Source organism: Rhinopithecus bieti, unplaced genomic scaffold, assembly GCF_001698545.2.
Source record: "Rhinopithecus bieti isolate Rb0 unplaced genomic scaffold, ASM169854v2 scaffold_30862, whole genome shotgun sequence".
Lineage (NCBI taxonomy): Eukaryota > Metazoa > Chordata > Mammalia > Primates > Cercopithecidae > Rhinopithecus > Rhinopithecus bieti.
Genome location: NW_016813281.1, coordinates 851,845 through 878,120, shown reverse-complemented (window position 1 = coordinate 878,120; position 26,276 = coordinate 851,845). Strand labels below are relative to the sequence as shown.

General features: G+C 38.6%; 1 protein-coding gene across 1 annotated transcript in view; it reads right to left on the bottom strand.

Annotated features, from left to right (window-relative positions):
* The window catches only part of CTR9 (CTR9 component of Paf1/RNA polymerase II complex), a 28,826-nt gene extending 5,372 nt beyond the window's left edge, over positions 1-23,454 (bottom strand). The window contains exons 1-22 of the mRNA XM_017847954.1: positions 22,782-23,454; positions 21,478-21,576; positions 19,036-19,275; positions 18,439-18,556; positions 17,384-17,473; positions 13,930-14,078; positions 12,218-12,314; positions 10,731-10,849; positions 10,390-10,626; positions 10,072-10,161; positions 9,837-9,965; positions 9,542-9,725; positions 7,803-7,891; positions 6,300-6,485; positions 6,130-6,217; positions 5,802-5,950; positions 4,004-4,120; positions 3,699-3,844; positions 2,712-2,783; positions 1,681-1,816; positions 1,069-1,215; positions 165-322 (exon numbers count right to left, since the gene is read on the bottom strand). Of these exons, the coding sequence (XP_017703443.1) occupies positions 165-322; positions 1,069-1,215; positions 1,681-1,816; positions 2,712-2,783; positions 3,699-3,844; positions 4,004-4,120; positions 5,802-5,950; positions 6,130-6,217; positions 6,300-6,485; positions 7,803-7,891; positions 9,542-9,725; positions 9,837-9,965; positions 10,072-10,161; positions 10,390-10,626; positions 10,731-10,849; positions 12,218-12,314; positions 13,930-14,078; positions 17,384-17,473; positions 18,439-18,556; positions 19,036-19,275; positions 21,478-21,576; positions 22,782-22,826 (2,885 nt within the window). The 5' untranslated portion in view covers positions 22,827-23,454. The remainder of the gene's footprint in view (positions 1-164; positions 323-1,068; positions 1,216-1,680; positions 1,817-2,711; positions 2,784-3,698; positions 3,845-4,003; positions 4,121-5,801; positions 5,951-6,129; positions 6,218-6,299; positions 6,486-7,802; positions 7,892-9,541; positions 9,726-9,836; positions 9,966-10,071; positions 10,162-10,389; positions 10,627-10,730; positions 10,850-12,217; positions 12,315-13,929; positions 14,079-17,383; positions 17,474-18,438; positions 18,557-19,035; positions 19,276-21,477; positions 21,577-22,781) is intronic.
* Between the last annotated feature and the right edge of the window lie 2,822 nt (positions 23,455-26,276).

Genomic DNA, 26,276 nt, shown 5'->3' with positions numbered 1-26,276 from the left:
TTGTACTGGGGTCTATCTTAGAATTAAAGTAGGAAGTGGGGGCACAAAAAGCTTCACTGTTTGGATCAAGTGTTCATAAATTCTAAACATCAAAAGATTCAGAAGGTAAAAGGTCTTTCACCACTTTTACGAGGTTACTTAAAACACATTAATGATGACATTACCTTCTCCTCTTTTTCTTCTTTCTCTCACCACCCTCCTCATCTTCACCTTCTTGTTCACTGCCACTACCCTTTCTTCTCTTCTTCTTTTTGGATATAGGTAGGTCATCATCAGTGTCATCATTGACAAATTCATCAAACTCTCCTCCCTTTTTAGAACGCTAAAATCCAAACAAGCCTACAGTCAGTTATTTCCTGGTTGGTGGAATGTGGTTAGAATGCTAAGGTACAGAAAGGGGCCATATCCTATCAGTCATTTGACAATGAAGGATTTTTTTTTTTTTTTTTTTTGAGATGAAGTCTCACTCTTTTGCCCAGGTAGGAGTGCAGTGGGGCAATCTCGGCTCACTGCAACCTCTGCCTCTTAGGTTCAAGTGATTCTTGTGCCTCAGCCTCCCAAGTAGCTGGGATTACAGGCATGCATCACTATACCTGGCTAATTTCTGTACTTTTTAGTAGAGATATGGACCATGTTGGTCAAGCTGGTCTCAAACTCCTAACCTCAAGTGATCTGCCCACCTCGGCCTCCCAAAGTGCTAGGATTACAGGAATGAGTCACCGTGTCTGGCCCGAATGAAGGATATTTTACTAAGTCACGTGGAAAAGGTTCTTGGCTAGGCCCATATTTTAAAGACTTCTAATTGAGATGAAAGTCTCAACCAGTTAAAACTGCAAAAATCAACTATTTAAAAGACAACTACAAGGTAAAATATACTTAGCTAACCTTGGAATGCATTGCTAAATACTGGATACCATTGAAATCATTCTCTGTGTTGGAAGACTGTCTCTTAACAAAAGAGGAAGTCAAAACTAGTAAGTACAGAAGGAATTTAACCAATTATCCTCATTTCTCAAAGTCAAAAGACAGAGACTGAGGTCACTCGTGCTAGCAGGAATTACATCTTACCCGTCCACCACCACCACCTCTTTTCTTCTCTTTTGTTGCTTCAGTCTCACCAGTAAATATAAGAATATTTTTGGTCTTCTCCACATACTGGGCCCGCTGTTCCAAAAGTTTCTTTTGCTCTTCCTTTTCTCTGAGACGTTTCTCTTCCTATGAGGAAAAATGGTAGAAAAGAAACACCACTGAAAATTTTCTTATGATGAAAAATTAATGGCTACCATCCTAAGTAGAGGACTTCTTTTTTTTTTTGAGACGGAGTCTCACTCTGTTGCCTGGACTGGAGTACAGTGGTGCAATTTGGCTCACAGCAACCTTGGCCTCCTAGGTTCAAATGATTCTTCTGCCTCAGTTTCCCAAGTAGCTGGGATTACAGGTGTGTGCCACCACTCCTGGCTAATTTTTGTATTTTTAGTAGAGACAGGGTTTCACTATGTTGGCCAGGCTAGTGTTGAACTCCTGACCTCAAGTGAGCTGCCCTCCACCCACCTCAGCCTCCCAAAGTGTTGTGATTAGAGGCATCAGCCACCACATCTGGCAGAGGACTTTTTTTTTTAAACATACAAAGTGTATGCATGCACACAATTAATTCCAGTATAACTGGAAAATACAAGATACCTGTTCTTTAAGAAGTTTCTGCCTTAACAGTTCCTTTTCTTGCTCTTGCTTAGCCCGCAACTCCCGCTCTTCTTCATCTTGTTTGCGTGCCCGGGCCACATGGTACTGGGCCTGGCTCAGTAAGTCAGAACACTGCCTAGAACATTCCAGGTTTAGAGAAACATGAATGCAACTACTATATTGAAAAACTCAGCACATCTATTTTCCTTACACAAATTAAAAAATCTGAAGCAGGACCATTAGTTGATCTATGTGAAGTCTTTTTTTTTAAAAAATGTTTCTTTTTTTTTTTGAGACGGAGTTTTGCTCTTGTTGCCCAGGCTAGAGTGCAATGGTGCCATCTTGGCTCACCGCAACCTCTGCCTCCTGGGTTCAAGCGGTTCTCCTACCTCAGCCTCCTGAGTAGCTGGGATTACAGGTGTACACCACCACGCCTGGCTAATTTTGTATTTTTAGTAGAGACGGGGTTTCTCCATGTTGGTCACGCTGCCCTCGAACTCCTGACCTCGGGTGATCTGCCCACCTCGGCCTCCCAAAGTGCTGGGATTACAGGCGTGAGCCACTGCACCCAGTCAAAAAAAATAATTTATTTTTTGCATTACACATCCCACACTATACCAAAGTATGAAGTCTTAATTAGCAAAATTAACTTAGTTTATTATAAGCCAATACTGCCAACTACGTTAAGTTTCCAAACTATAAATGTCCTCTGAAAGCACAGCTAAAAAGATTTCCAACATTATCTTTCCATATAACTCAGAGTCGTGAATTTTATCTTGACTAGGCTGACACAGTTGACATAAGTAAAATAGAAAAGTATTTCCCCCACAACTTAAGTACTTGTTCTAAGGCAATTTGCCCAGTTCCCTGAAAGGAAAAAATCCTGGTAAAGATTAGAAAGTCCCCAAGAGAAGTGTGAAAGACTGACCTGTGGAAGGTCAGGAACCTCTGTTCCCTACTGTGTCACTTTACCAGCCCATGCAAATATCACTGCCTCACCCAAAGTCACCTTCCATAAATAGTAACATTACCTGGCTTCTGTAGCAGCAAGGGCCAAATCAAATCTCATTTTATCTCCCACTTTACTCAAATAACTGAAGTATCTAAATGAAATGAAAAAATACTTTACTTTAAAAAAAAGAGATTGTAATGAAATAAAGCCCTTAAAAAAATTAATCTGTTCTACAAAATCTGAGAATAGGTTTGCATATTAACTGATTTACACAAATTTATGCCACTCATTACATTTAATAGACACGTTCATCAAGATGGTCTAAGTTATATTTAATATTATCAGTAAATTCACAAATAACCACAAATCAATTCAAGCAACGACTATTTACTAAACATGAAATTTACTGAATATGTCAGGATGGAGGTTAGGGGGCTCAGGCCATGAAAGCACTTATAATTTACCAGGCAAGGCAAGAATTGTTAAATAAGAATACAAATAAAGTTGGACAAAACCTGAAGAGATAACAGGTTTTAATTTCACCACACACTGAATCACCATATAAATACTATATGGTTAAATAAATTTTGAGCTGAACTGAATAAAACTAGTAAGCATTATTTAAGAGGTAAAACCTGAATCCTAGTTCAATGAAAATCAACATCCCATTAAAAGACACATTGGTGTAAAATAGAAAACCAACGTTAAGTGTCTAAAAAATTTCACATGTGTAAAATGCTGGGTCACATTACTGTCAGATTAATGAAAAATCTATGGCAAGTTTGCAAAGCTAGCCAGCCAGTCCTACAGGTTGAGCTACAAGATCCAAATCTGGCAGGATCCTGACTATAGTTTGGCACCACCTGGTGGCAGCAGCTGTCTGCATTGGCTTAACTATTGCTGGAATGATTCCAATAGACCACCTTTAGAAGTAAGTGATTTTCAGCAGCTTGAGACAAATGGCTTTAAACAAATAAAGCATTTCAGACAAAATCGGGAGCGTTCAAGATGGTATGGTCATAGACCAAACAAAGCATTTAATAGGCTGTTTCTACAAAATCTTTACCTATGTGCAAGCTCCAGTTCTTTCACAGCATTAAGTACTTCCTTCAGATTACTTTTTTCATCTTTCAGGACAGAGGTAGCTAATCTTTGTAGGACCAAGGCCACATTAAACATAAGAACTGTATCACTGGGTGCCACATGTCTAGCCTGTGAATAAAAAATAAATATTTCATATGGTCAAGTGACATGAAAAGGATTTTAGACAGCAGAGTATTATTAAGTAGTAGGTATGTGAACATGCATAACAAAGAATTAAAAAATACAATGTAGCACAGAAATGGATGGGAATAATAGTCTCCTTTTTACCTTTAGCAAAGTCTGTTTGCATTCCTGTAACTTGCCACACTTGAAGAGGGCCCGTGCCAAATAGAGCACAACTTCAGTGTTTTGGTGCTTATAGAACTTTCTGAGGCAGTTTTCATACTACAAAAAAAGAAAAAAGTTAATTAAAACACAACAAAGAATACATGACATTTTGATTTTGTAGCAAAATGGCACTGCAATTTTAAAGCTCTGTAAAAAGGTATTTTACCCTTTGAATGGTTAATTTCAAAGAATAATTTGGGGAATGATTTTGACATTCATCAGGATACATTTTGATAACATAAAATCTGACCATTAGAAAACTAGATGCTTGAAATGATTTCTTTCCATTTGAAATGTGGACCAACACTGAAAGAAGGGGTAAACAGATTGTAAAGCCTTTTTCATATTTTTAGCAATACTATCTAGAATCAGCTTATTGACCACTGATTAGAAGTCATATACCCGTGTCCTTTGGGTTTTACTGTCTATACCTTTCTTAACAATTGGCAGAACACACCTACTGGCAATGAGCACAAGGAGTCTTACAGTTCTGATTGTTAACTTCTTGGTAAAACCAATACAATACTAGTGTTAACTGTGACATGAACATAGCACTTTTTGACCACGGAATACCTCTTGTCATAAGTAAGACCTTTTCATGAAAATGATTAAGACAGGTTTTCCTGAATATCCCTAGTAATTTGCATTTATAAAAGGCAACATTATTATTCAGGAGATCAGGAAGGCCAACCTCACAAAACACAGCCTCTGAAGCTACCATATACAATCTGGGTTCCAATACTGTGAATACTGATAATAACCCACCCATTTTAGAAAAAGGTAAACCACTTCTCAGAGCCTGGATTGCTCTTTTCTTCTACTTTTTGTAAGCTTTTCCTTTCTGACCATAATATATCCCAGAGAGCCGAAGATCCTTTTTACTTTTCAATGTTATGGATGCTGAGTATGACTTTTATTTCAAACTCAAGCACTCAACAAATGTAAGCATTAAAAAAAATCCTACAGTCATTAAATCTTATCCCTGTTTTCTTTTTTCTTTTTTTTCCCCAAGACAGAGTCTTGCTTTGTCACCCAGGCTGGAGTGCAGTGGTACGATCTCAGCTTACTGCAACCTCCGCCTCCCGGATTCAAGCAATTCTCCTGCTTCAGTCTCTCCCCAGTAGCTGGGATTACAGGCACGTGCTACCATGCCCAGCTAATTTTTGTATTTTTAGTAGACAGGGTTTCACCAAGTTGGCCAGGCTGGTCTTGAACTCCTGACCTCATCATCCATCCGCCTCGACCACCTCGACCTCCCAAAGTGCTGGGATTACAGGTGTAAGCCACCATGCCTGGCCCGTTTTCTTTTAAATAAGTCATTTAACCTTTCTGAAACTCACAGTTCAGTTTCAGAAACTGAATATACAAATGAATATTAAATCCTACTACTTACTGGGTATTACTAATATGCTAGGCATGCTAGTGCCAAGTAGTTTTCATACTGGATCCTCATACAATTCTATGAAGTTAGGGTACAATTATCTCCATTTTATAGATAGGAAAACTGGCTCACAAGGGATGTCCCTTGCCTGAGGCATGTAATTAATGGTGGAACCAGGACTCCCATCTCTATCTGGATACCAAAGCCTGGCCTTAGCATTATATAATTATAAATCTCTAAATAGACACAATATCACAAGAGATAGCATGCAGTTCCATGACAGGGCCAGAATGGCTAAGAAAAGATCTGCTCAACAATGAACAAGATATAAAAATATCTTGAAAGAGAAGCTATTACCATCTGAACGGCGCTGATGTACTGCTTTTGCTCCACATAGATGTGTGCTAAGTTCAACCACACATCACTAATATCTGCTGTTGCCTCTCTTACTTGGGCAAATACATCACGAGCTTCACGAAAATATCCTTTGTGGGCCAAAACAGCTCCTAAAGATATAAAAAGGTTCACGCTTAAGAATTTTCTAATTGGAGCCAGAAAACAACTAAAATTATATTTTAAAACAACTACATCGATCATATTTTAAGAAAAATTCTGATTTACAAACATTCCTCTGAAAGTATTCATTTAAAACAAATTGTTATAGGTACTCAAGTTTTATAATTACCTATGCCATTGGCAGCATACAGATTCTTTGCATCATTTCTGAGTACTTGTTTGTAGATGGCCAGAGCACGATCTTGATGACGCTTTTCCTATAGAAACAAGCACTCTTAAAAAAGATTCAAACAAGAAAGTAGAGTATCAGTTTTGTTTAACAGGACAAAAAGAGATTACCTTTTCTCGATCTCGGGTGGGCTGATGTAAAGTTTGGAGCCACACGTTGCCAAGGGCTAGCATAGAATAGGTGTCACTCTGTGTGGATGGCTGTTTTAATATCCTCTCAAACTTCTTCTGTCCAGGACCCCATTCTTGTTTTGCCAAATGAAGATTGCCAATCAAAGACCAAGCATCTGGATGATCCTGAAACATACATATATGAAGAAGGAAAATCTGCAGTTTAGTTTGAGAGAGATCAATCATCTTCCCACAACAGCTGATTACTGAAGAGGTTTACAAGCTATATTATGACAGTGGTTTTCTTTCTTTTCTTTCTTTTTTTTTTTTTTTGCATGGCAATCCAAATTTATTGAACTACTGATGCTAAGTTATACAAAATTACACCACTTTAATTAAGGCTTTCAGTTTACATTTGGCCACCTCAAAGTAGTTGTAACTTTAGGTTGGTCAATTTAAATACTGTGGCTCCCTGTTGGATAGACACACAATCTTTACATCCAAACATTAATGCATACAAAGCAACAAGACATTGTTAAATAAAACAGCAATACTTACTGCAAATTAGGCCTTGTGACCAATTACATAATATTAAAATTACTTCCCCACATTCACATCCATAGTACTCGTCCACCATTTAAAATCTCAACCAAAACATTACACATGTGAAACGATCACTAACAGGCAAAAATACTAAACCTGTATATTTGGTATTGCAAATACACTTATGCATGAGCAAGCAAGGGATTCACAATGAGAATCTACAGCTGCAGAAGCCTGAAAATGATTTACAAAAATTGTTAAATCATTAAAAAATTGTTTGAAAATACACACTTCTTGTTGTAGACCCCCACATAACAGTGGTTTTCAAACTGAGAGTTGATACCCATTAGTGAGTTGTAAAATCAATTTAGTTAGTATTTAGTTATCTACATAGTAAATGCAACAGAACGGAATAAAGTAAAAATATCAGTGTGTCGTCCATTGGCAAAAGCAAATAATGATTTGTGAAACTTTCATTTCAGTTGTTTGTCTACATATACATTTGTGTGTACTAGGCTATGATGTGAAATCTATTTCTTTTTGTGGGCCCTCAAAACGTTTAGATGACCTCTATAGTTCCATCCAAAATCCTAAGATACTATGATTCTATGAAGTTCTCTCATATGGTACTAACTAAACTGAAAGTGAAGTAAACTAGAGTAAACACAGGAGCCAGGTCACATTTGTTGAAGTGGAGTGAAGGGACAGGATGGGGGAAGGGAAGAAGGAACAAGGAAGACAATAGGAAAGATTTATACAAAAAACATGGTCCCTATTTATAACATGATTAATAATGCAACCTAATACATTCTTCAGTATCTAATGAGTGAATGAAAACAAAACAAAACAAAACAAAACAAAAAGATGACAAAACCAGGAAGATTAAAAGGAAAAACTGATTTATGGGGAAGGAAAAGTGAAAATAATTATTTCTCAAACCTAAGAGTTAATATTACCAACCTGATTAATCTGAAGAGCTTCCTTAAACCAATCTGAAGCCTCATAAAAGTTTCCTTTGTCTCTAGCCATGGCTCCTAGGCGCAAATAGCCTGAAAACATATTTAAAAGTTTTTATATCCCAAATATTAGCTATAAAGTATCATAATTTTAAAGTTGTACTTTTGAAACAAATTTTTTTCATTAATACAGCCATACAAGAAACATAAAAGTCCCAAAGGTCAATAATCAATCATCAATCCAACAAGTTAAAGAATAATTTTGTCACGAACCAGACTTACTGTCTGAAATCTAAGACTCACCTCTGCCACTCCACTCCCAATTCTAGTTCCCTGGTCTAAGTCCTTATCTCAAGCTAAGTTATTTAAAAAGCTTGGAACTGGCCCATTTCTAATTTCTCTCCAATGCTCACCATTGTCAGTTACCTTTTTTTAAAAAAGGTGCTTGTAATATGGCAAAATAGTGAAAGTCTGATGAATAGGTATTACTACTTAGAAGACCTGAGCTCTAACTGGGGTTCTTCCATTAAATAACAGTGAAGTGCCACACAAATTTAAGTTGTTGTTTTCTCTAGGAAATGTCACTTCTCTCAAGATACCAATAATGGTTCACTACTGCCTATCAAATCAATTCATATTCAGTCTGGCATTCAACTGAAATCTTGCTTATTTTAAATCACTTTTGCATCCATAACAGCATGACAGGCACTAAGTTAATAGCTCCTGATATGCCGGGCACGGTGGCTCACGCCTGTAATCCCAGCACTTTGGGAGGCCTTGGTGGGCAGATCACCTGAGGTCAGGAGTTCGAGACCACCCTGACCAATGTGGCAAAACCCCATCTCTACTAAAAATACAAAAATTAGTCGGGCATGGTGGTGGGCCCCTGTAATCCCAATTACTCGGGAGGCTGAGGCAGGAGAATCGCACCAACCCGGGAGGCAGAGATTGCAGTAAGCCTAGACTGTGACATTGCACTCCAGCCTGGGTGACAAAGCAAGACTCCATCTCACACACACACACACACAAAAAGCTCCTGATTTACTAGAGTCAAAACATCATGCTTTAGGTTCTTTTTAAAGAAAGTACAAAACAAAACAAAACCCTCATACACACAAATAAAATTAAGTACCCTATGTAAATTATTATTATTTAAAATATAAAGATAGGATCTCGCTATTGGGGTTGCTTAGGGTGGTCTCGAACTCCTGGACTCAAGCGATCCCCCTGCCTTGGCCTCCCAAAGTGCTGGGATTCCAGGCATGAGCCACTATGCCAGGCCTAAATTATTTTTTAATTAAAAGCTTTCCATATTTTACAATGTATAGGTTGCAAAACTCAAATTAGGACATTTTAGTAATAATTATTTCAAGGAAAAGCACTTCTCTTTCTCTATAAACATTGCAAAAATGTTCATATGAAATCAAAACAGGATGTTTCAAAGGTAAATGCATTATCAAATATGCCAAGGAGTTGTTAAAAGCCTAACAAAGGTAGTTGACCCACTGAAGATAGTGTAGTCATTGAAATATGGTCCAGTTGGTTTTAGTTGCTTATTTATAGCACAAATGTAAGTAAAGCTGCACCTTTGTTTTAAGGCCACAAATCTGCCCTGGAGAAATGGGGACATAAGAACCTTAAAAATTTCTGACTATCAAATCTAAATTTTTTTTCAGGCTAAATTTTTGCTGCTTTTGTGGGAATGAAGGGATTTCATTACATAAAGAAGTTTAAAATCCTTACAGTCAACATAATTAGGATGTTCACGTAAGATGTTTTTATACAGTTTTTCTGCTTCATGGAATTCACACATTGCCTCATATAGCCTGGCAAGGTTGTATGATGTGGTCACGGAAATGGCGTTATAGTAATGCTCATCATGTTCCGCTTCTGCTTTTGCACGGTCCAATGATGCCAAAAAATATTTCTATGAGAAAGAAAAATCACACTGTTAAAAGACTTAGTTTATACACTTTTTAAAAAGCCGTGCATTCAACTTGATTCAGTATAAAAGAAGGAAATATTTCTATTTTCCTACCTTAGCCTCCCCTAGGTTTCCAAGTCTAAAATGGAGGGCACCCACATTATTGAGAATCTCTGGGGGGACATCGGCCTGCACTTTCTCCTGCAGGATTCGTGTTGCTGTTCCATAGGCTGAAAGAGCACCCTGTATTTTCATGATTGACAGAAAAAGGTATAAGTGGAAAAGAAACACTACACCAGGCTTACAAAAAACACATCATATGGGAGATTAAAAAGCATTACTCAAACACCTGTATATCAGTCTGTTCCAAGATTTGTGCCAATTCAATCCAGGCTTCAACATCATCGGGATACTGTTCCGTGACCTTCTTCAAATGGCCCTGGGATAAAAGAGATTGTTAAGCTGAAGTATTCCATGAATAGGTTGTCAAAATTAAAAGTGGGGGCTATTTAAGTTTGTTTAATAAGTCCATTGTTTGTTATCTAAACTGGAACAAGCTCAGCTAACAAAACTGTTTATATCATATTTCTACTAGCAATAATAGGAAATGAGAAATGGAAGTTTTGGGATAACAGTAAACAGCTAAGACTTTAAAAAAAAGACGTACCTTGGCAATATCTCGTTTTTCTTGATCTTCTGAGGCAGCATACAGAGAGCCAAGAATTTTCATAGTTTCATAATTATTAGGATAAGCTTTCAAAACCTTCTCAAAGCATTGAGATGCATTTTCTTTGTCACCTCGATAAATATACATTTGTCCCAAACCAAAAAACGGGAGCACAAAAGAGGAAGAGGCAAACTGTGTGGCTTGATAATAGTACTGAAAAGCTTGGTCATAATCTTCCTAAAGATTGAAAATAAAACAAGACCAATATGAACAAAAGTATTGGAAAGACTTAAAACACCATAAGTAAAAAGATTAGACATTTAGAGAAGTTAAAAAATTACCTGAACATGGAATGATCTAGCTAGCTGATAGCAGCTCTCTGCTTGCATAGCTTCCACTTCTGTATTATGGAATGCATGGAGGGCCAGATGCTGGACTTTACTATAATCCTGAACGAAGATCAGAAAGTCAACTGAGTGAACTCATAAGACTAGCTTGCATAGCTGTTTTATCTTAGACTAACATTTCATTTACCTGTAAGATACATTTCCATCTTCTCCATAAATAATTGCCTTTCAGTGCTATAACAGTAATAGCCTAATCAATAATTCACTATGAAAGGTTAGTATGTTTCTACAGCCAGAGAGTAAAGCACTGTGGTTAGTCTAAGGTCACATAGCTATTCACCACAGTGCTTTACTCTCTCTGGCCGTAGAAACATACGCTCCTTTCATAGTGAATTATTGACTTTAGACTATTAACTCTTCCTCAATTTACCCATCCACAAAATGGGAATAAGATTACCTACATCATAGAATTACTGGGAAGATTACATAAGTAAATTCATAAAATGCACTTTTTTTTTTTTGAGACAGGGTCTTACTCTGTCGCATAGGCTGTAGTGCAATGGTGCCACCATGGCTCACTGCAGCCACGACCTCCCAGGCTCAAGTGATCCTCCCACCTCAGCCTTCTGAGTAACTGAGACTACAGGTATGTGCCACCATGTCCAGCTAATTTTTAAAATTTTTTGTGGAGATGAGGTCTCACTACGTTGCCAGTGCTGGTCTTGAAATCCTGGGCTCAAGCAATCCTCCCACTTCAGCCTCTCAAAGTGCTGGGATTACAGGCGTGAGCCACTAATCTCAGTAGATTTAGTATTTTAAGAAACCTAAAATACCACTGCTTCTACAGAATTAGTGGCAACTTAAAAAATACAACATGATCAACATGCAAAATAAACAAAAACGTCAGTGACTCCTTGTTCCCTACATAGTATGTCCAAATTCTGATATTACACAAATGCTCCACTATCTGAATCCAAAGCACTGCCTACCATAAAAATATTATATACTATTTCATATATTTGTGTGTCTTTCCTTTTTCAACTCTCTAGTGACCTCTTCCTAAAAACCTAGTTCAAAAGCTCTGCAGCCTTGGTGAAAATTCACCTTAGCCACCTGACCACTTCCTCATTTCTCTACCATAAATGAGTAGATACCTTTATTTTTACACTTACATTTGTTTACATGGCTGCTTTTTCTATGAAACTAAACTCCTTGAGTACAGAAACCATGTTTTACTCATCTCCGCATCACCACCACAGTGTTGGGTACAGTATATAGGGGTCAATAAATATTAAGCAAATAAATGAATAAACAAACGTATGTACCCCCACGTAACTAATACAACAAACTCTATAATTTGGAGGGGGGGAAAAATCTGACATTTTCAAATTTCTTTCCAAGTTTAAAAAAGAAATAAAATATCGATTGCAGTATAGAAAACAAAATTAGAATTTAAAATAAATGATTTCTACCTTTTGAAGAAAAGTGATTTGCCAAGTGGTTTAATACCATAGGGTTGCTAGGATCAATAGTATAGGCTCTGGAAAGAAGCTGGACGCCATTTTTAATGGAATCAGCCTAAAAGAAAACATTGCAACAAGGTGGAGTGAAAACAATACTAAATTAGCACTTTTCAAAGTTTTCTTCAGTCACAAGAAATAAGGTTATAAACCCTAAGATCAGACACTAAAACGGATTAGAAGCCTCTTATGATTTTTAAATATCTGTATTGCATTTGTAATTAAATCTCCCTTTTAATCCTTAATTTTTTTGTGTGTCACTTTTTTTCCCTCTTTTTATTTTCTTGTTCAGTTCTTGCTTGAGACTTACCTACTTTATTAGTCCCTGCCCCTACTTCTCCCACAAAAAAGCCACCTTTGTTTTTATTTATTTATATTCATTTTTATTTTTTTTCAGACAGGATCTCATGTGTTGCCCAGGATGGAGTGCATTGGCACGAACACAGCTCACCGCAGCCTTGACCTCCTGGGCTCAAACAACCCTCCCGCTTTGATCTCCCAAAGTGTTGGGATTATAGGTGATAGCCACCATGTCTGGCCTTTACCACCTTTGGTTTTATTGATCCGAGTTGTTTTCTTCATATGACTGATACTGGTGGATTACCCAACAGCCATTTTATCACTTATCCTAACAGAATCCAGATTTTGTAGCCTGTGAAAATCTTTTGAGTTTAGGAAGGAAAGTTCCCTTCCCTTCTTCCCCAGGCCTGGGAGATGACTCATGACTGACCTATACCAGTCCAGATAATCTATTCCTCTGGCCTAAGGTAGTGGTTCTCAACTGAGGATGAAGTCATGTTTGGTTATCACAACTGGAGGAATGCTACCGGCATTTAGTGGGTAGAGGCCAGGGATGCTGTTAAAATAAACATCCTACAATGGAAGGGACAGTTCCCCACAACAAAGAATTATCCAGCCCAAAATGTCAATAGTACTGAGGCTGAGAAACCTGGGCATCCCTGTTTTGGACAATTATACATAAAGGGAAGCATGATGGAGAGCTTCCGTCTCAATACAAGACAGGGCTTCTCTAAGAGAAAGCCTTTTTATCCTTTCCCTTTCCTCCCTCTTTATAAGATCAATGTAATAATGAGAAGCTGGAGATGCTGCAGCCATCTTGTGACTATGAGGTGACAGACATGATGAAGAAAGGCTGCACATTAAGGAAGGGAGGACAGAATTATATAAAATCATAGGTTTGATGACAAGGAGCTATCAAATTTGAGACCTTTGACAACTGGTTTAGTAAACAGTAAAAGCCCTTATGTTTAAGGCACTGAGATGTGTTTTTTGTTACTTGCAGTGGAAGCATTCCAAACTGACATACAAGTCTACAACCCCTTATCTGAGATTCTGAAATCTAAATGCTCTAAAAAACAAGCTTTTTTTTTTTTTTTTTTGGTAATCTTGGAGCAAACTCATTTGGTGGCAATACTACCTGAATTATAACACTATCCTACTAGTGTGAACAGTCTATCATTTTGCCACACAAATAGAAGTTTGCTTTTGGGGTAGTGCCCCAATAACTGGGTATTATACATTACAAAGTACAGGTACCTTTCTGTAATCTGTAGTCTTAATTTCTAAGACACATCTGGCTCCAAGAGTTTTAGGTAAGAGGCTGTGGGCTTGACAAAGCAGTTAGAAGCTAGATACTTTTTTCACTTACATACCTCTTTATTGTTGAGTTCTAGAACAGCCAGTCCAACTAATGCTCCCACGCATTTGGAATTGAGTTCTAGGGCTCTGCTGAATGCCAGACGAGCTTTTTCCAGTTTGTTAAGTTTCACAAAGCAATGACCCATTCCTAAACGAACTTCCGCTATAAAATGAAGTCATTCAATCTGTTAAACTAGGGCATTTTTTAGGGTTCAATTACAAAAATGCTTAAACATTCTCTATTCGTGAGTTGCAAAATCCCCAAAATTAACCTCAGTATAACTACACTATAAAATCTTTTGATCTATCACAAACTTGGTTTCCTTGGAGGCTACATCATACCACGTTCCAACCCTCTCCCCTATCACCGACACATTTCTCACCACAGAACAGAATACTATAATACTGGTATTTTTCTTGTCTTCTAACAACGCTGCTAACCATATCTTCAATTTCTCATTACTGAAGAATGATTTTTAAACAGAGAACAAAAGTTCCACTAAGACCTTAAATGTGACTGATTATGTGCACATACCATTGTTCCCTTCAGAGCTATGCTCACATGTGCTACCTCATTTCAAGACCATGCCAAAACACAAACAAGTTCCCATCTAAAGCCAATCGCCATACTGGTCACTAGATGCCCTCTTATCTATTCAAGGATACTGCTCCAGCAACCCTCCCCTATTTTTTCTCTCTACTGGATCATTCATTCTCATCTATACATAAACATTCTCCCATCTTATAAAAATCCTCTCTTGAATATCTCTTTCCAGTTGTCAATCATGTCTGTTCTTCCTTTGACAGCAAAACTCCCAGAAAGATCTAGCTACGCTTGCTATGTCTAATTCCTTCCCCTCCATTTTCTCTTGAATACACTCCAGTGAAGCTCTCACCCCACTATTCCAGTAAAACTGCTTTTATCAAGGTCACTATGGATTTGTATGCTGCTAAATCCAATAATCAATTCTGCCCTTATTTTACTTGGCCTAACAACAGAATTTGACACTGTTGGTCATCATCTTCTGGAAACATTTTACATTTGCCTTTAAGGACAATGCACTCACCCTATTTTCCTCCTATACCTCTGGCTATTATCTTCTCAGTCTCCTTTGCAGATTCTTCCTTATTTTCCTTATCTCTTAATGTCAGAGTGCTCTAGGGCTCCACCTTCAGACCTCTTTTCTATTTGCACTCATTCACAGCTTTATACACTGTATGTTCATGATTTCAGCCCAGACCTCTTTCCTGAATTCCAGCCTTTCTGATCTCTTCATCAATTTTAAATAACGGGATTTGGAAAATATGATTAAGTATAGAGTTTACTGGGGTGCAAGGTGTGAGAACGGCCACTGGAAAAGTACTGACTCCAAATAAGTGATATCAGCGTTTTCCAAAGTGAAAAAGTTAAGGTTTTAATTATTTGGGGGAAACAGAGAAGTTCTAGCAGGATTATAACATTTTTAAATATAACACCAGGTGCATATATTACAGCAATTTGATTGGTTACAAATTGCTATATTCTAAAAAGATTATTTTATTGCTCCATGTGAGGGGGGTCTTATTTGTGGCACCATTTGATCTTAATTATTTACAGCAAAAAAAAAGGCAGAAATTGCAACTGCATGCTACGTGACTCAGATTGTATAGCCACATTCTTCTCAAGGCTCAGGATAAAGCTCTAAAAGCTTTAAGTTTGAACTGTTTAATTTCACAACTTATATGTCTAAAAGGTATTTCAAACTTTTCATGTCTAAAACTAGTTCCACTTAAACTATTTCCCAAATGTAATAAAATATAACACTACTTTTCCAATTGCTTGTGCAAGGGAGTTATCTTTGACTCTTCCTCTCTGTCTCATACATCATATCTACTCCATCAGCTCTCCTTTCAAAATACATGTAGAATCTGACCACTTGTACCAACTCCACTATTACCTCCCTAGTGTGAGCCACAATCACCTCTGACCTGCCTGCCTGCAGATGCCTTCTTCCTGCTCTCCCTACTTCTGTCCTTGACCCCCTCCCCTTGAGCCCCACTCTAATCTCAACCCCAAAGCTCTAACAATCCTTTTAAATATAGGTCAGATCATGTCACTCCTCTGCCCAACACCCTCCAATGGCTTCCTGTCTCTGTCGGTGTAAAAGTTAAAGTCCTTACAATAATCTGTGATGCCCTATGTGATTAGTCAGTTCCTGGTTATAGTTTTGACCCCGTTTCTTACTACTTCTCACCCCCACTCTTTCTCCATTCCAGAAATAATGGCCTCCTTACTCTTCCTTAAACTTTCCTCTTTCCTCTGGACCTTTGTACCTTCTATGCTCTCTCTCTAGGAGCGGTCTTCTCCTATATATCTGCCTGGCTTCTAGTTGTTTTTTAGGTCTTCACACAAATGTTACTATCTCTGATGAGTTTCCTTGGTCATCCTTTCTAAGCAACTCCTGATGCTTCTCATACCCTTTTTCTGCTTTATTCTTCTCCTTAGCTCTTACTGGTAGCTTACACATCATACATATTTTACTATTTATCTTGCCCACTGAAAACTGAATTCCATGAGGGTAGGAACTTTTGTTTCTTTGGTTAATTGCTACATTCTCAGGGTTTAGAACAGTGCCTGTCACATACTCAATAAAAATTTGCTACATGAATGACATTTTGGAAAGAAAAATAATATAGGGCAAAAAGATTATATTATAATCTACTATCCAGACTTTTTTTTCTTGAGACAGGGTCTTGCTCTGTTGCCCAGGCTGGAGTGCCATGGCATGAACATGGCTCACTGCAGCCTCAAATGCCTAGGCTCAGGCAATCCTTCAGCCTTAGCCTCTTGTGTAGCTGTGACCACAAGCACTATCATGTGCAGCTGATTTTCTATAGAGACGGGGGTCTCACTTTGTTGTGGAAGCTGCTCTCAAATTCCTGGGCCCAACATGCAATCCTTCTACCTCAACCTCCCAAAGTGCTGAGATTACAGGTGTGAACCAGTGCACCCAGACCCTATCTATTTTTTTCCCATTGAGACAGGGTCTCGTTCTGTTGCCCAGGCTGGAAGGCAATGGCACAATCATGGCTCACAGCAGCCTCAACTTCCCAGACTCAAGTGATCCTCCAGCCTCAGCCTCCTAAGGAGCTGGGACCACAAGTGTGTGCCACCATGCTGATGTAACTTTTTCATTTTTTGTAGAGACAGGGTCTCACTACGTTGCCCAGGCTGGTCTCAAACTCCTGGGCTCAAGTGGTCCTCCTGCCTCAGCCTACCAAAGTGCTGGGATTATTGGCATGAGCCACTGCACCTGGCCTTACCATCCAGTTTTTGACTCAAACGTAGCACTAAAAAAAAAAAAATCATGATTCTGATACTTCAATAATCTAACAATATCTTTTCATAACTAACGTCATAAGCAACTGACAAATCCTCAATGTTTTAAGCTGGGTCATACACAGTTTAGACATAAATTTTTCTCTTACCTGGACATCCTGGGTTAGTACGCAATGCTTTCTTATAGTAAGCAAGAGCTCCTCTGTAATCCTTCTTGTTGAAGGAAATGCAAGCTTTACCTGTAAAGATTTTTAAAAATAAACATAGTGTCTGATTAAAGGCCACAAGTCTATTATGCTTTACACTAACTTACCTAAGTTAAATACATCGCTCAGTAAGAAATACTTGAAAATAGTGAACAAAATTTCATATTAAAATTCGTTTTCATAAAAGTATATTAATTTGTCTAAAAATAAAACTTCCTGTTTTTATGTGAAATGTTATGAAGTTAGCAAACTAACAATAGGAACAGACAACTGAATACCGCCTGTTTTCACTTATAAGTGGGAGCTAAATGATGAGAACACATGGACACACAGTGGTGAACAACACATACTGGGGCCTTTTGGAGGGTGGAGGGTGGGAGGAGGAAGAGGATCAGGAAAAATAACTAATAGGTACTAGGCTCAATACCTAAGTGATGAAATAACCTGCACAACAAACCCCCATGACACAAGTCTATCTATGTAACAAACCTGTACTTGTACCCCTGAACTTAAAAAAAGTTTTAAAAATGTTACAAAATAGTAATTGAAATAGCTTCAAGTTGTCTAAGTAGAGATTGCTTATTGGCTCTTCAGAAGTGAATAACCAATTACTCTTTTTTGAAAAAATTATTTTTTGTAGAGATAGGGTCTTGCTATGTTGCCCCAGCTGGTCTTGAAATCCTGGTCTCGAACTCCTGGTCTCAAGTGATCCTCCTGCCTCAGTCTCTCAAAGGGCTGGGATTACAGGTATAACGAGACAGGGTCTCAAAGCGCTGAAATCACACTGTGCCTGGCCTAAATAATAATTACTCTTAACTGGTATATATTTTATTTCTACAATTTCAACAATATTTGTTGTAGGTAATTTCATTTGTAACAACATAAAGCTCTTCTACTGTGCTGTCTAGCTGAGTTATTAAGAAGCTATTACAAAGAAATCTATTGTAGGCATATGCTGAAAACAATTGTTTCCTAGTATGTTGCCAAAGATCACTTACCAAGAAGGGCTGGAATATTATTTGGAGACTGATTGAGTACAAAATGAAACTGTGCATCAGCTTGATCCATTTTGTCACCCTCAAGGAGGCAAAAGCAGGCTCTTCCCAATAAATGGTTCTATAAAGTAATATATTATCTTAGACTTTACCCCCATATACCATGAACGTGTAACACTAAAGTGAAAACCAAATAGCAAGGAGGTGGAGCACAATGCAAATTCCCCTATCAAATGTAATGTGCTTAAGCTACTAACAAGCAATTCTTAATTACAAAATGAGAAATTATCCTTAAATGTAAGTCTTCTGCGCCAGTAACAATGACCAAAAGAAAAATTTTAATTCCTTAAAATATCCTTGAAATTCACCTGGAGATAATAAAATTACTGGAGCAAGTTTTATGTACTAAATTCGCCCATATTACTTAAACAGTACAAAAACCAAAGCATTCCAATTTTAATGAGGAACCTTTCTTCTTTTGACTCTATCAACCATGTTATTTGAAGAAAAACTCTTTCAAAAAATCTGCTCTCACACACATTTTGCTTTCATGTGCTTTCCCCCCTTCATAAATGGAAAGAAATTTGACTTTATTTTTACCTGATCATACATAATAATTTTATCGGCCATTGTATACAATAAGGTGGCCTGTGTAATAAGATCCTTTTTATTGTCCTTATTCTTTTCTTTCCGAGCCTGTTGTACATAATACGCTGCCAATGTATCCAAGCAAGTCATCTGGTCTTTTTCATGGTCTCTATAGTCCAAATTGCCATCTATACGTGCTGCTTCCAACAATTTTACAAACTCTTCTGTTTTTCCTTGCTTGTAGTATTCCAGCTATAGGTAATGAAACAAATTAGAATCACTAAAGCATATGTCCATATAAAAAGTTGTACATAAATGTTTATAGCAGCTTTTTTTGTAATAACAAAAAACTGGAAACAATCAAAATGTTGATTAACAGGTGAATGGATAAACAAGCTGTGGTGTATCCATAAAAAGGATACTATCCTACAATGAAAAGGAATGAACTATTAATACATGCTACAACATGGATAAATCTCAAAGTAATTATGCTGAACGAAAGTAATCAGACCAAAAAAAAGAGTACATATTGTGTGATCCTATTTATATAAAACTCTAGAAAACATAAAACAATCTCTAGTGTCAGAAAGCAGATCAGTCATTATCTGGCACAGGGATTAGGGGTGGGGTGGGGGGCTTGTGGGGAGTGGTACAGAGGACAGTTTTGGAAGGTGATGGATGTATTCATTAACCTTGATTGTGGTAATGGCTTCACAGGTATATACAGATGATAAAACTTATCAAATGGTAAATGTCAAATATGTGCAATTTATTATAAATCCATTAGACTTCAATAAAGCTGTTTAAAAAACTGGAATGACTCAAAATGTTCCCAATCTGCTACTTATCTAGCAATAGTTGATTTCTAACTAAAATTTTCAGACAAGTGGAGCCTAAGAGAGAAAACAATAGTAAAAGATATGAAGAATTCTAAATAGAAAACTTGGGTTCTGGTTCTAGATCTACCAAAAATTATCTGTGATTTGGGCCTGTTTAATACATTCTCTAGGCATCTGTTTGACTTATAAATAATAAAAGAAATATCCACTAGGTGTGGTGGTATGCACCTGTAATCTACTACTTGGGATGCTGCAGTGGCAGGATGGCTTGAGCCCAGGAGTTTGAGTCTAGCCTGGGCAAAACAGAGAGACTCTGTCTCTATGTGGAATATCCACCATTTACTAACCACTGACCATTGGTCACATACCATGAAAGGAATTTCATATACATATTCTCTAATCTGTACAACCACTCTATGAGGTAGATGCTAACATCTCTATATTTTAAATGCAGACATATGCTCAGAAGTTAGATCACTTGTTTAAGGTCACATAGCTAGTTAGCAGCCATGCCGAGACTTATCTAACCCCAAAGCCTACATTCTTTTCCCTATAAAAATCTATATCCCACAATGTTTCATTAATCTATTCTACTACAGGTGCCACGCTAATCCTCCAATATTCTAATTTTTGTTTAAGTGCTGTTAAGGAAGGCATATGTACTTAAAAAAAAAAAAAATATATATATACACACACACACACACATACACACACACACACACACACCCCTAAATTACCGTATGGTTTTAAAAAATGTGTGTGACAAGGAGGCTTGGTCTCCATGGAATAAGCAAACTTGGCACTTCAAGTCAAGAAGGCACTGCTTGTCACTGAAAATACTTCTCTGTAAATCCACATCCAAAAGGAAGAAACTCTTAGAGCAGTCTTGAGCATGGGATATAAGCCCAATTCCAGACCTATTTCTCTGATTCTTCAAGACAATATTAGGAGACTCTTCTGCATGTTTGTATGAAAGCAATGTGGCACATCTCCTTAGGAATAATGACTGTAACATTTATATTTCCTATTCCTATAAAAAGGAAACATCATTATGCAGCTGATGCTGGCGAGTAGAGGATATAGAATTTTAGGCTTTCTGACTGGATTTTCTTGAGAATCTCTAGTAAGATTCACATTGAAGGAGACTAAATAGGACAAAAAACGTAAGCCTGAGATAAACTTCACCCAAAAGAACTTCCGTGGGGTTTTCCTGGAGCCTAATCACTTTCTAGAATATTTTAAGGGAAATGTTTTATTGTTATAGGAAACAATGTTAAGCAGCAATGTTCACACAGAAGCACTTTCCTTTTTTTCAGCTTGTCTATAAACCATAAGCCAGCCTTCACTGAACAAGCACTAAATAATCACATATTCAATATAGAGTAGTACTTAAATGAATTTTGCCTTTACCAACATAGACTAATTCACCAGTAGAGTAGCATATCACTTAGGAAAATGGCCTTATTGTTTCATAAATTATTAACACAATTAATTTCCATACACATGGTATAATTAATCTATCATGCAGCCAAGCTGGCTATTACTATATCTGAAAACAGAAACTACGTATTTTCCTAGTCAACAAATAAAAAATATTTGCTACATGAATACTGACCGCCAAAGCAATCCATATGTGCAGTTGTGTGTGTTCCTGTTTCAGAATACTGATAACTTCATCTCCCTCCGGTAACTGATCGAAGTCAAGTTCAATGACCTAAAATACAAAATGTAGGTCTTAACTCTTATTCCGCTTTAAAATTCAAATTTCATCTGTGCTGCTTTTCTTGAATATAATCAACATGCATATACATAGAGTACGTGTTCACTTTCAATACGGTTGAGCTAATACATGTTAATGTTTAAGGACTACGTGACAATTAGGTAATACTATAATAAAGTAAGAGCACAGACCTGCTACTTGTCCCCAAATCACTGGAACTATAAAATGCTAGAAATGGTCTGCTTACTCAAAAATAACAAAACAAAATCCTACTTAACATAGAATCCAAGTAAAGTGCAGATAAGCACCCTAGAGACTCTCATGCCATAGGTCTGACTCCTTGAGATGCATGACCCTACAGGCCATGCAAAGTTGAATGCCACTGCACACATTAATCATGGAGGTGGCACCTGCGTGTAACAGTCAGTCCTGACTGTAAGCACAAAAATAATAATAATAGGAAAATGTCCTGGAATTAGAGGCAATGACTACACAACTTTGCGAATACACTAAAAACCACTGAATTTTATACCTCAATATTACATCTCAAACAAAAAAATAAAAGTAGGAGTATAAGATATACAAGAAGACTGAACATCAAAGCTGAGAGCTTTACTCAGACAAGCCACAGGCCACCCATGAATGAGACATAGGTAAACCAGAGGAGGTTAAATTCTATCAGCACACAGGGGCGGCTAAATCTTGGGCTATCTCGCTGAAGGAGAGTTGATATAGAGAACATAGTGCACCATGACAGACTCGAGTTTCTAAGGGAGAAGAGATGACCTCCTATATATTCCCAGGGAAAGATCTTCAGCTTGAGCAGCATATAAACCCCGGTAACATCAGAGCCCACCTCTGTAATCTGCAAGGTGTTTTACAGTTTATCGGGTACTCTCACATCTCTGCTCCCGCGTGTTGGTTAGGAAACGAGTAGCGCACTGTCAAAAACGAATAGGCTGGAGAGGAACTTTCAAGAACTCCTTCTCCGAGTGGCCCTGAGGCTGCAGAGACGCGGTGCTCCCTGCCCGAGAGGGCACAGGGGCTGAAGAAGATGATGATCAGACCTTGGCCAGGGATTTTGATCAGGGCTCTTAGGGAAGGAGGATGCTTTCGCTTCAGAAACGAAGTCGAGTGAAGTCGGTGGGGGCGATCGTACAAGTTCACGGCCCCCACCCGCCTCCATACACGACACTTACCTCGTCAGTGTCCCGGAGGGGAATCTCGATGGAGCCCCGCGACATGATGAGGTCAGAAGGCGAGCAAGTGTCTCGCCCCGCCGCTTCGCAGCCGGTAGTCTCCGCTTCAGGCTAGTCCAGAGGTGAGTGACGGCTCCGGCTCTGGTCTTGACTGCCGCCCCGCGGCGCCGCCAGAGCTCTGGCTTCTCCTTCCCGTCAGCCGCTTAAACAACGAGCAGCCGACGGCGGAGGGCCACTTCCGGCGACCCCGCCCCCTGTCCCGGAAGCACTCCCGCGGGAGCGTGCCCTACGCGAGCTCACTCTGTGGCTCCGGTGTTTCCATTTTGGTGTTGGCAGTTCAGAAGCTTTCGTTGGCGTGTCAGCTGTAGGGCTGTAGGGTGTGACCCGAGAGCCTGCAGGACCTTCGGAACCATGTGGCGTTTGACTCTCCTCAGTGCTGGCTCGGCCCCAAACGAAAGCTTGGAAGGCGTAGCCGCTTGGTCCCGCGGTGGGCGGGGCCTCTGCCTGACGTGGACCTCTTGGGATGGGCCTGGCCAATCCTGTTGTCTTCCCAAGCTTGTTGTGGATAATTCAGTCTTTCGTTCCGCAACCCAATCATTAGTTCATCTTTTGGTCCCCGTTGGGTGTAAGTCATACCTATGATACCTTTGTGACTAGTTTAAATAAAAAATTTACAATTAATTCGGTAATCATTGTGATAATTCATGTCTTTTTTTTTTTTTTTGGTTCTTCGAAGCATGTAAGAGGATCTAGTGTATTTGTGATTTAAATAAAATTGCAGAAGAGGCCGGGCGCCGTGGTTTACGCTTGTAATCCCAACACTTTGGGAGGCCAAGGCGGGCGGATCATCTGAGGTCAGGAGTTCGAGACCAGCCTGACCAGCATGGTGAAACCCTGTCTCTACTAAAAATACAAAAATTAGCTCGGCGCGGTGGTGGGCGCCTGTAATCCCAGCTACCCGGGAGACTCAGGCAGGAGACTCGCTTGAACCCGGGAGGCGGAGGTTGCAGTGAGCCGGGTTCGCCCCACTGCACTCCAGACTGGGGACGGATCGAGACTCCACCTCAAAAAAAAAAAAAGTATTTTTAGTAATATATTTTATTTAACGTGATATATCCAAAATCTCATTTCAACATGTAATCAATATAAAATTCAGATAATTTTACATTTTAATACTAAGTCTTGAAAATTCGGTATGTATTTCACATGTATACACTTGTCTCAGTTGCCTGATTTTAAGTGGAAATATTGGATCTGTGTTTAGATTTCATAAAGTTTGCAGTTGAAAAAATAGGTTCGCATACTTTAGTTTTTCCAAAATTTAAATTAATTAAAATTTTTTGAAATTAAATTCCTTAATTAGATTAGTCATATTTCAAGTGTTCCATAGCCACATGTGGTTAGTGAATACTGCATTGGATGGCATCAGACAGAATTTCCCAGAAATACTGTTTAATACATTTTAAAGTTTATAAAGCAAGCATTAAACAAAAGTACAAATAGTGGCGATTGTTATTCTCCATGCCCAAAAGCCTCCCTGATATTAAAACTCTATTGATAGGTTTGGTTTTCAGTTATTTGCATCCAAAGCATCATACCTGATAATGCATAGTGCCATGATTGAATAGTTGGGGCACTCAATTTAGAGTGGGATTTGGAGGAAGTGACATTAAGTTGCATCTGGGAAAATGAGTTTGACAGGTAAAGTACGTAGGAGAATGTGTACCAGAGGGGACAGCATGTTGGGGAAGAGCTTTGAGAACCTGCAAGAAGGTCATGTGACTAGAATGTAGAAAATGAGGGGGCGAGTGGCATAAGTTGAAGTTGGTATAAGAAGTACCCAGACATGCTGGGCTTTATTCATATAAAGCAAAACTGACATCTTGTCCTGTGTCCAAAATGAGTGAGTGTACACATTATATCCCACAGGAAAAACAAAATACTTTGTGTTCTGAAATAAACCGTGAAAGAACAGTATCACACTATCTGTAGTCTCCAAAGTGAACAAAACTTTCAGCATTTCCCATATATTACTGACTCTTTTACAATTTAATTGCTGACTTTTGTAATGCTGCAGTTTGAAGATATGTGGGAGCTTGGGGTCATATGGCAGTCATATGAGAAAATTGCCGTTTTCCTACCATGAAGCAACTAACTGTAAACCTTGGTGTGTGTGCATTTGATGTATCAGTTCTTCTAAGCCTAAATTCACTTGTATACTTTTGCAAGTGTTTTTGTAAGTAAACTTTTTTTTTCTAAATGCTTTTGTCCTTCAGAATTTCTTTTGACTTAGTATATATTAATGATTTGGGGTTTTATCTTACATGCAAAGTGATTGAAAGGTTTTAAGTGATGTGTATGTGTCAATGAGAGGGAGAAAGAATAAAAGAGAATTGATTTTGGCCAGGCGTGGTGGCTCATGCCTGTAATTCCAGCACTTTGGGAGGCCGAGGTGGGCCTATTGCATGAGCTTAAGAATTCAAGACCAGTCTGGGCAGCATGGTGAAACTTCGTCTCTACTAAAGATACAAAAATTAGCTGGGTGTGGTGGTGCACACCTGTAATCCCAGCTACTCAGGAGGCTGAGGCACGAGAATCGCTTGAACCCTGGAGGCAGAGGTTGCAGTGAGCTAAGATCATACCACTGCACTCCAGCCTGGGCGACAGAGTGAGACTCTATCTAAAAATAAAAAAAAAAAAAAAGAATTGATTTTAAAAGATTGTTCTGGCTACGTTGTGGAAGATGGATAGGAAAGTGTCTTGAGAGGATGTGGGCAGACCACTTAGGAAACTGCTGTCCAGGTCACAGATGATAAATAGGAACAGGTTTAAGACAGTGGAGGTGGAGAGAAGTGGATGGATTTAAGATTATCATCTATCTGTCTATCAATCATCTGTTGATACCTTAGTCACTAGGACTTGCCAATGTATTGGATATAGGCCAGGGTCACTGAAAAAGTAGTGTCAAGAAGGACATCCAGTTTCTGGCATGAACAACTGGGTGAATGATGTGTCATTTCCTAAAATAGGAAAGATTAGTGGAGGAGCACATTTGGGCAAGGGTAGACCACTAGTTCGATTTCACATGTGTTGTTTGTGCTGTCTCTGCAACAGCCAGATGCAGATTTCAGATAGTCAGTTATTGGATATACAGATCTGTGATTCAGAAGACAGTTTCTAACCTGGAGAAGTAAGTCTGAGAGCCATTGGCATAAAAATAAATTTTAAAACTGTTGTATTAGATTAGATTAGATAATCTAGAGAGAGAATGGAGAGTGACAAGAGAAGGGCCTAGTTCCCAGCCTGAGGAATTCTAGCACACAGAGGGCATGAAGAGGAAGGTGGCCTGCAAGGAATCAGCGAGGACAATGAAGAGAGAATCACCTACCAGGGGCCTGGCAACAATTGAGACTTAAACTACACTCTTGGTACAGGTTGCTACAAGCAACCTTTTGTTTTTCCCTAACTGTAGCAGACACTGATGAAATTAGATGT